A 10,638-nucleotide genomic window follows, 5' to 3' on the forward strand; every position below is an offset into this window, starting at 1 on the left:
ATTCCAGGCCAGCCCCGGAGGCTTCTCCTCAGCCCCATCCCCACCCACTCACTTCCCACACCAGTCCTTCCTCCGTGCTTTTTGGCTCCAGGTGTGCAAGGGGCTGTCACAATCTCAGCCCAGGTCCAGCCCAAGTGGGCAAAAGTGCAGGTAGGCAGGCGGCTGGAAGGAGCTGGCCGAGCAGAGGCGGCGTGAGATCCTGTAATTCTGCAGCAGCGGGGTGTAGGGTGGGGGGTGGGGGTGGGGGTGGGAGGGTGGAGACTAGCCAGGGGCTGGAGAGGGAAGCCTGAAGAGAGGAAACCTCACAGGCCCGGGAACAGTAGGGTCAGGACAGCCGAGCAGCACTCGCCTGCAGCCGCTGGGACCTCGGGCATCATGCTGCTGCCCTCCAAGAAGGACCTCAAGACTGCCCTGGAGGTCTTCGCTCTCTTCCAGTGGGCTCTCAGCGCCTTGCTTATCGGTGAGTCTTCAGCCCTTGCTAGGGTGACCAACCATCCTGGCTTGCTTGAGACTCAAGGGTTTGGGGGTTGCAGGACACGTAATGCTCACCATGGAGGTTGTCCCCAAGCAAACCAGGACAGTTGGTGCCCCTGGCCTTTGGGCGTGGCATCTGGAGGATTAATGTAGTGAGTGACCGGTTCCAGTGCCAGCTGCTCCACTTCCGATCCAGCTTCCCTGCTAACGTGTCTGGGAAAGCAGTAGAGGATGCCACACGTGCTTGGGCCCCTGCTCCTCACATGGGATGCCTGGATGGAGTGCTGGGCTCCTGGCTTCAGCCTGGGCCAGCCCTGACTGTTGTGGTCATGAAGTGTGAAGTGGCAGATGGAAGTTTCTCCTCCCCCCTCTTTCTGTCACTCTGCATTTCAAATAAATGAATACATCTTTAAAAAGGAAGAATCTGCTTTGGCCTTGGCTTCTGGGTTTGCAGAAACTTAGGTCCGCGGTCTTGTGGCACCTGTGATGAGTCCCTGCCTAGAGATCCTGCTCTGACCCAGAAGCTTTAGAACACTGGGTTCTGTTCTACAGGGTGAGTAGCCCTTATCAGAAACCATGGGATCAGAAGTGTTACAGATTTCAGATGTTTTTCCGATTTCAGAGTATTTGCAAACACATAATGAGATACCTTGAGAATGGCACCCCAGTCTAAACACAAAATTCATTTATGTTTCATATCCACTTGACACACACAGCCTGAGAGCAAGTTGATACAGTATTTTAGTGTGCCGGTGTCCCATGAGGTCTCGTGTGGAATTTTCCACTTGTCCGGTTATGTCAGTACTCAGAAGGTTTTGGATTTTGGAACATTTCAGATCGCAGCATCTCAGATTAGGGATGCTCAACTTGAATTCTTGTTCTATCCCCACACAATTGGCTTGTTACGAACCTCTGCCTTGCCAGCACTAAAACTCTGTTCCCACGTGAGAACAGGGTCTCTGAGCCCTAGAAACTGACACTGCACTGGAGGAGAAAAATGACCATTTACTAAAGGTTGCCCTGGGCCAGGCCCTTTCATAAAGGAGGTTGGAGCCTCTAGGCTGGCACCTCTCCGTCCTCAGTGTAATCCCCAAGCTCACCCCTCAGAGGTAATCGTGGTTAATAGTGTTTTGGTCACATAGGCAGACATGATGGAGATTTACACACACACACATGTACACACACATGCACATATGCATATCTCCCCACGCACTCATGTATGCATGCACGTACCCATACCATACACACACACACAGCCGAGAGGTGGTATGTTGTAGCTTTTAAACATACAGTCTGGAGCCAGATGGACTGTGTTCAAATTCCAGCCCTACTACTATCTGCAACATTTGATAAGTTACCTATCCTCTCTGAGTCTTGTTTTCCTCATTTGTAAAATGTGTGCACTTAGGGTGTGTTAACCAGGGTAATCTAAGAATGCTGTGGTAACAGTTCATCCTGAAATTGCAGTGGCTTAGTGCAAGTAAATGTTTCTTTATGTTTTTTTTTTTTTTTTGACAGGCAGAGTGGACAGTGAGACAGAGAGACAGGGAGAAAGGTCTTCCTTTTGCCGTTGGTTCACCCTCCAATGGCCGCTGCGGCCGGCACACCATGCTGATCTGGCAGGAGCCAGGTGCTTCTCCTGGTCTCCCATGGGGTGCAGGGCCGAAGCACTTGGGCCATCCTCCACTGCACTCCCGGGCCACAGCAGAGAGCTGGCCTGGAAGAGGGGCAACTGGGCCAGAATCCGGCGCCCCGAGCGGGACTAGAACCCGGTGTGCCGACGCCGCAAGGCAGAGGATTAGCCTATTGAGCCGTGGCGCCGGCCTCTTTATGGTTTTTTTTTTAAAGATTTATTTATTAATTTGAAAGGCAGAGTTACAGAGAGAGAGAGGCAGAGAGAAGTCTCCCATCTGCTGGTTTACTCCCCAAATGGGTAAAACGGCCAGGGCTGGTGCAGACTGAAGGCAGGAGCCCAGAACTTCTTTCAGGTCTCCCACACTGGTGCAGGAGTCCAATCACTTGAGCCATCTTCTGATGCTTTCCTAGGCCATAGCAGAGAGCTGGATCGGAAGAGGAGCAGCTGGGACTCGAACCAGCGCCCATATGGGATGCCGGCACTGCAGTCAGCGGCTTTACCCACTGTGCCACAGAGCCGGCCCTAACAAATGTTTATTTCTTGTTCATGTTAAACGTCCAACATAGGTTGGTAGGAGTCTGCCTGCTGTGGACACTAATGTTTAGGCTGATGGAGGCACCGTCATATTGTGTTAGTGCAAAATGTGGCGTCGGGGTTATCACAGCATGAGAGGAAAGCAAATACAGAACTCATATGTCGGCCTTACTACCTCCAAGCAGCAGTGATAGGTAAACAACGAGTCATTGCTTTATTTCCAACTCCCTTAATTACGAGTGAGGTCGAGTTTCTTTTTCATATGTGTCTGAGCAATTAATATTTTTCTCTTTCTGCTGACTACCCACACAAGATCATTGCCCATTCTTCCCTCACAATTGAGTTGACTCTTGAAGGACAAATTTGAAATGGGTGAAGAAGGGAGGAGCATTTAGGATAAAGAGTGGGCAACTAGGAAAAGGCTAGGCTGGGAAGGAAAGCATGGCGCATTTGAAGAGCTGCCAGTGGTTTAAGTGGGAGGAGGTGAGAGGCGTAGACTTGGCGCTTGACACACATTGACTGAAGGATGGATGAGTGAATGAATGGGAGTGGAGGAATGGATGAGTGAATGAATGGGTGCAGAGTCAAAGAGCATTCTGGGGAAGCAAGCTGGGTACATATTCATAGGGCATTGCAAACCAAGGGCAAGGAATTTGAACTTCTTCCTCAGGGTCATGTTAGGGTGTGGCACGGGCAGCATCATCACATTTGTGAGTTTGAGAGAGACCACTCTAGCTCCCGTGTAGCAAATCTGCTATAGGAAGATAGGGGTGGAAGTGCCCATGCCATGTAGGAGGCTGTGGAATGAATCCAAGTGAGACTTGCTGGTGAATTGGACCAGGCTAGTGGCAATGGGGTTGGAGAGGAGAGAGAAAAAGAGGAGAGATTCATTTGGGATAGAGTTAATAGGATATGATGATGAGAAGATGTGTGCGAGAGACTGAAGCGAGGCTGAAGGGTCAGGTGCCAGTGTGAGCTGCCAGCAGGGCAGGGGGAGCAGAACAAAGTGTGGGGAGGAGAGTGGCTGAAAGTGGAATGACTACCAAGGACTCTTTTTCGAAAAGATTTGTTTAGTTGAAAGGCTGTGTGTGTGTTTATAGAGAGCGAGTGAGCGAGCGAGCGAGCGAGCGATCTTCCATCTGCTGTTTCACTCCCCAAATGCCTGTAACATCTGGGGCTGGGCCAGGCTGAAGCCAGGAGCCCAGAACAAAGTCCAGCTCTCCCATATGGGTGACACGGACCGAAGCCCAAGCACTTGAGCCATCATCTGCTTCCCGCATACATTGACCAGCTGTGGAGTAGCTGGGACTTGAACCCGGTACTCTGATATGGGACGGTGGCAGCTTAACTTGTTGTGCCACAACAGCCATACCCCAGAGGGCCCGTAATTTGAGTTTGGCTTTGGGTGTACAGAGAGCTAGAAGACCCTTGCAGTAAGCCTGTGAGGAGGATAGGGCAGGTGCCCATTTTGCAAAGAGGAACTGAGGCTCAGGGGGCTGAGTTGCAGGGGTAACTTTGATCATACATGGTAAATGGCAGATTTAGGATTCATCCCACACAGGGAACTCTACCTGAGGCCACATTCTCAAAATGTCCCCACCACCGCCTGGGTTTGTGCAAAGCCCAAGAGGGACTGACTGGTGTCTTCTGGACAAGATGCATGCCTTTCTTGAGTTGTTGGAGAAGGCAAGAGTTTTGTCTGATGCTTATCAAAAAGCCTGAAATGGCTGGCCTGTGCTCCACCCTTCCCAGAGACAGACATTTGTAACCTTGTTAGCTCCTTCTTCTAGTCTTGGCTTCCACATTTCCAAATGTTACTATTTGGAATTTCTAAATGTTACTATTTTCTGATGCAACCATTGTAGATACTGTCTATTGGCTTCCCTGTATGGAAGATGAGTGTGTGACTGCATATGCTATCACTCCAATTTCCCCTTCTCTCATCTTATCCAAATCATTATACAGGTTTGGTTAAACACTTGACTAGGAAACATTATTCACAATTGAGCTATTTAGTGTACCAAGAGGATAGTTCCTTCATCACACAACGTTTTGTGTTCCCGGGAGTTAATAATTGCTTCATTTTGAATTTCTTTGGTTACCTATTAGGTATCTATTAGCTATCATGAATTCATCTGCAAAGGCTCCAAAGACATATTAGTCTCTCAATATGTGCGAGCACACCAGGAATCTGTAAGCTGTCACCTCCAGGATGCTTGAAGAAGCAAGCAAAATTCAAGAAGGTGCTCACTCTCATGTCCCTGAGAGTGAATGCCTCCTTAGATTTTGTGTCCTAGGTGCCGTGCTCAGCTCTTCCCAGTCCTGGTCTTGTTGTTCCTTTCTCTCCTTTGTTGGAGTCCTTTCTTCCTGGATCCCATGACTTCTTTCTTAGATTACTATCTTATTTTGGTGAAGTACATCCCCCAGTAGTTTTCTGAGAAAGAGACATGCAGGACAAATAATCTGAAATGAATCAGAAATAACCAATATTCTAATAATCTAATCAAAATAATCTGCATTAGTTTTTTATTCTGTCTTCATATTTGATTAGTTTGGCTGCACATTGAATATCTTATCTGTGTCTTGTGTAAGTACAGACGTTCCTCAATCCCTGATGCGGTTACACCCCAATAAAACTATTGCAAGTTGAAAATATCTCATGTTGAAAACGCATTTACTACACTTAACTTGTGGGATGTCAGAGCTTAGCAACACAGCACAGGGTACAGTGTTGGTTGTTTCTCCCTTGTGATCACAGGGCTGTTTGGGAGTTGTGGCTGCCGCTGCCGCCCAGCATCGTGGGAGAGGATCGGGCTGGCATATTCCTAGCCTGGGAAAAGATCCAAATTCAGAACTTCAAGTACAGTTTCTATTGAATGTGTATGGCTTTTGCACCATTGTAAAGTCAAAAGGAATCATGCTGAACTGTCATAGGTTAGGGACTGTTTGTATTTGAGTCTAGAGTCTGTTTGGTTCAAGTTTTATCAGAGAAAAATCTTCCCATCTTCCGGTTGTGTACTGAAGGGGAGAGACTTGGAGTGCTAATTGGTTTCTTGGCAAACATCCAAGAAGTCCCCTGGGTTTTGAGCTCTGAGCTTCATCCTTGCCTTTTGTGACACCTGGTGCCTACAAATCTCTAGATTCTCCTGTGCAAACAGGCTTGCGTCTTGGAGGCACCACCCTTGCAGGTAACTAAATCCCGGCTCTCTTCGCTCTCAGTCTCCTCCTCCTCCTCCATCTTCTTTCCAGCATCAGATGTTTGCTGATAAGTCACCCACTGTAGGCATCTCTCCAGTTCTCTTTCAGTTTCTCTCTCTCTCTCTAACTCTGCCTTTCAAATATATATATAGAGAGAGACAGAGAGACAGAGAGACTATCTTAAAAAAAAAACACATTTAGCAATACTTTTTATGGGGCTCCAGCAAGCTGTTGAGACAGAAACTTGTACTTAATCTGCTATGTTCAATTCCAAATGTTCTCTGTCTTCCTTAACCTTTGTTTTGACCCACTTTCCCACACAGTCTTAATCATGGCCGTTTTAAAAACAGTCCAGTAATAATTTGAAGTCCGCGTGGCTCCCCGTGTGACTCATCCACAGTAACCCTTTCTGATACTCTCACCGGTAGTGGCCCTGTCTTCTGGGAACTTTGCGTGGTGGCGGTGGGGGCAGTCTTGTCACTTGCTTCTTTTCTTGTTTGCCGTCTTGTGGGCTTGCAACCTGGCTGAAGCTGGGTCTTCGCTCTGCCTGACGGTCTCCCTGCCAATGCCTTGCAGCTGTGGTGGCATGGAGAGGAAAGCACGGCTTGTGGGGAAAACTGTGCCAGGATGCGTTGACCTCTGGTGGCCCATCCCTGGCTCTCTGCCACTGAACACATTGCAGATAGAGCGCGGCGCTGGGGCGGGGCCCGGGAGAAAGGGCTTTCCAGTGTGAAGCAGAGCTGCAGAGGCAAACATCTGCGTGCTAGAGCCAAGGCCAGACAGGAGAGCCGGGTCTGCAGGCATGGGCACACTTGGGGCCTGGGTGGGAGTGCGCATGACAGAAGTCGGGGAGGGAGGGTGAGTGTGAGGGCGTGAGAATGCATTCACAATTCGGTAACTCCGGCCTGGGCCCTCTCCAGTAAGCACGGTGATCCTCGTCAACCTCTACCTGGTGGTGTTTACGCCCTACTGGCCTGTCACTGTGCTCATTCTCACCTGGCTGGCTTTCGACTGGAAGACCCCCGAGCGAGGTGAGCACCCTGCTGGCACTGCGGTGCCACAGGCCCTTCTCTCTTCTTTCCTTGTCATCCTGAGAGGCTCTGGCCAATTCCCCACGGCTGGAGAGGCTGAGGGAGGGGTCCTGGGCAAGTGATGGGAAGATCCTGGTCACAGCTGGAGTGGCTTAGGGGGAAGGGCAGCTGGTGACACAGAGCTAGCCAGTTCTAAGTTAATGGCCCCACAAGCCCGCCTGGGTTGTCACTTAAGAGGCCAGAGAGCAGCAGGGGGTGATGGGAGAGAACAGCAGGGGGTGACGGGAGAGGACAGAGGCAGTGGACAAAGGTTGGCTCTGGTGCGTCTGCTTTCAGGTGGCCGCCGGCTTACCTGTGTGAGGCAATGGCGCTTGTGGAAACACTACTGCGACTACTTCCCTCTCAAGGTGAGCAGCCTCAGATGCCACCCCAGGCCCCAGCCCAGCCCTGCCTCCCGTGCCAGCAGCTGGGCCAGGGAGGGGGCAGAGGGCATGGCAGCCATCCACTTGGCGGCCTGTGGCAGTGACACGTGCCGGAGTTGGACGTCTTGCCAACCTGCCTGGGCGGCCCCAGCAGCCCTTTGCCTGAGTCCTCTGCCCTTGCCTAGAGCCCTGCTGACTCCGCCTTTCCTCTCCAGATTTTGAAGACTCACGATCTCTCCCCCAGCCACAACTACATCGTTGTCTGCCACCCTCACGGGCTCATGTCCCATTCGTGCTTCGGCCACTTTGCCACGGAGACTTCGGGCTTCTCCAAAGTCTTCCCTGGCATCACCCCATACATACTCACACTGGGAGCCTTTTTCTGGGTTCCCTTCCTCAGAGACTACGTAATGTCCACAGGTGAGTTGGCTAGCACAGGAAGCCAGAGAAAACAATGGCTCCCCAAGGGACAGGTTGCGGGGGACAGGAACAGGTGGCAGCATGGCCAACTTTGGTCCTGGACAGCTTTTCTAGGCTCCCAAGCCAGATAGGGGGTGTTGGTGGTTCTCCACCTGCTTTGAAGAGGAAAGGAGGAAAGTTTGGGGGTGTGGGAAGTGGCCAGTGACCCTCGGCTTTCTCTGCCCACCAGGGGCCTGCTCTGTGAGCCAATCCTCCATGGACTTCCTGCTTACCCAGAAAGGCAAAGGCAACATGCTCATTGTGGTGGCTGGCGGCCTGGCTGAGTGCAGATACAGCCTGCCGGGCTCCTGCACCCTGTTCTTGAAGAAACGGCATGGCTTTGTGCGCACGGCCCTGCGGCACGGGTAAGCAAGTGCTCTGGTTTGGCCTCAGGGGAGGGGACCCAAAGGCCCAGCAGGCAAGGAGGAAGGGCTTTTGAGGAAGTCGTATCTAAAGAGGGAGGAAGAAGTATATGATTGGTTGCCATTAACTACAGTCATCATAACTAGATACTAATTTTTTTAAAAAATTGACTTATTTATTTGAAAGCTGGAGTGACAAACAGAACGAGAGAGAGAGAGATCCTGTCCCGGTTGCCCCTCTTCCAGGCCAGCTCTCTGCATGGCCAGGGAGTGCAGTGGAGGATGGCCCAAGTGCTTGGGCCCTGCACCCCATGGGAGACCAGGAGAAGCACCTGGCTCCTGCCATCGGATCAGCGCGATGCACAGGTCGCAGCGCCAGCCGCGGCGGCCATTGGAGGGTGAACCAACGGCAAAAGGAAGACCTTTCTCTCTGTCTCTCTTTCTCACTATCCACTCTGCCTGTCAAAAAAAAAAAAAAAAAAAAAAAAGAAAAAAAAAAAGTGAGAGAGAGAGAGAGAGAGAGAGAGAATATCTTTTGTCTGCTTGTTCAATTCCCAAATGGCAGCAACACCTGGGACTGGGCCAAGGCTGAAGCCAGGAGCCAGAAACTCTTTCCAGGTCTCCCATGGGGGTGCAAGGGCACAAGCACTTGGACCATCCTCTGCTGCTTTCTCAGGCCCATTAGCAGGGAGCTGGATCAGAAGTGGAGCAGCTGGGACTCAGACCAAAGCCCATATGGAATGCCAGCAGCTTAACCTGTTGTGCCACAGCACCAGCCCCATACAGTTTTTACTTTACTTGGAAAATAAAGAAAAGAAAAAAAAAAAAAAGAGGAAATGGAAAGCCGTCCCTGGCACAGAGCTGTGACTGAGTGCTAGAGCAGTTCTCTTTTATTTAAACATTTTTTAAAAAGATTTATTTATTTACTTGAAAGTCAGAGTTACACAGAGAGAGAAGGAAAGGCAGAGAGAGAGAGCTCTTCCATCCCCAATTGGCCGCAATGGCCGGAGCTGGGCTGATCCAAAGCCAGGAGCCAGGAGCTTCCACCGGGTATCTCATACAGGTTCAGGGGCCCAAGGACTTGGGCCATCCTCCACTGCTTTCCCAGGCCATAACAGAGAGCTGGATTGGAACTGGAGCAGCCGGGACTAGAACCAGTGCCCATATGGGATGTCGGCACTGCAGACAAAGGCTTTACCTGCTAAGCCACAGTGCCGGCCCCCTGCTAGAGCATTTCTGCTTGTGAACAAAGGGTAGAGGGCCTACCTTGACCCAGTCCACCTCCGTGCTAACCTCTTATGTGGGCCACCCCCTCTTATAAATGGGGACTGGATGCAACCCCGGCTCAGAGCTTAGCATGTAGATTGAAGGGAAGGAAGCCAAGTGAAATGGCTCTTGGGTCTTATCTTCCAGTGGCTTAGACCTGGAGCTTCCCGGATTGGGGTGGGGGTCGCAGTGGGGTGGGCTTACTTTCGTTTGCTGCTGGTCTGCTCCTATAGGAGTCAGGCATGGAGTTGGACTTAGGGTTGGGGAGCTGGTAGGCAAGACCCAGGGACCACAGGCAGCCAGCATTTCTAGGCATCCAAGGACCTGCTTTTCCTCTGCAGGGTGGCTCTAGTCCCTGCCTATTCCTTTGGGGAGAATGACCTCTACGATCAGCATATTTTCAAGCCAGGGGGCTTGGTCAACCGCTTCCAGAAGTGGTTCCAGCGCATGGTCCACGTCTACCCTTGTGCTTTCTACGGGCGTGGCTTCACCAAGAACTCCCTGGGCCTTCTGCCCTATACTCGGCCTGTAACCACGATTGGTGAGTGGATCCTTCTGCTGGCAGCTTCAGGCTAGGATCCCGGATCCAGTTCTGAGACAGGAGCTTGATGCTGGCTGTGCTCAGAGGCAGGGAGACCAGTTAGGATGAGTGGCGGGTTGGCGAAGCGAGCAGAAAGAACCTGGGCTTGCTTGAGGTTGGGGGCACATGCCGTGGAGCAAGCTCTTCTGAAGTCTGTCTTTTTTTTCCTTCCCTATCATCTCCGCTGGCAGTCGGGGAACCTCTCCCAGTGCCCAAGATCGAGAATCCAAGCCAGGAGACTGTGGCTCAATACCACGCACTCTATGTCGATGCCCTCCGCAAACTATTTGACCAGCATAAAACCAACTTCGGCATTTCAGAGACTCAGGAGCTGGTGATAATTTGAAAGACAGCCCCAGCAGCCTCTCAGCCTGGTATCCAAAAAAACCCCAAGAGGACAAAGGCACCTGTGGAGCTGCCACACCTAACTTGGCCAGTTGTGATTATGTGGCGGGGCTAGGTGGCTGTTTGCTGTGCCCCTCTTCTCAACACCATCTCTTTCTCTTCTCAGCTTTTCTCTGCCTTTTCCTTGGGGGCTACAGGGAAGCAGAAAGGAGGCAGGAAAGACCTAGGGGAGAGGTGATTGTAAGGGCTCCCATAGGAGCAGTGTTGAGGCAAACAAGGGATAGAATAAAAAGACTGTCTCCCGATTCTGATGTGCTCCGGCTGGTGTGTT

General features: G+C 51.2%; 1 protein-coding gene across 1 annotated transcript; it reads left to right on the forward strand.

Moving 5' to 3' along the window:
* The first annotated feature begins 375 nt into the window (after positions 1–375).
* Positions 376–10,308, forward strand: AWAT2 (acyl-CoA wax alcohol acyltransferase 2). Its single transcript, XM_062184410.1, has 7 exons — positions 376–460; positions 6,763–6,873; positions 7,210–7,280; positions 7,511–7,715; positions 7,945–8,119; positions 9,724–9,923; positions 10,154–10,308. The coding sequence occupies exons 1-7, from the start codon at positions 376–378 to the stop codon at positions 10,306–10,308; spliced, it is 1,002 nt and encodes a 333-aa protein (XP_062040394.1).
* The last annotated feature ends 330 nt before the right edge of the window (positions 10,309–10,638 follow it).

Source organism: Lepus europaeus, chromosome X (genome assembly GCF_033115175.1).
Source record: "Lepus europaeus isolate LE1 chromosome X, mLepTim1.pri, whole genome shotgun sequence".
NCBI lineage: Eukaryota > Metazoa > Chordata > Mammalia > Lagomorpha > Leporidae > Lepus > Lepus europaeus.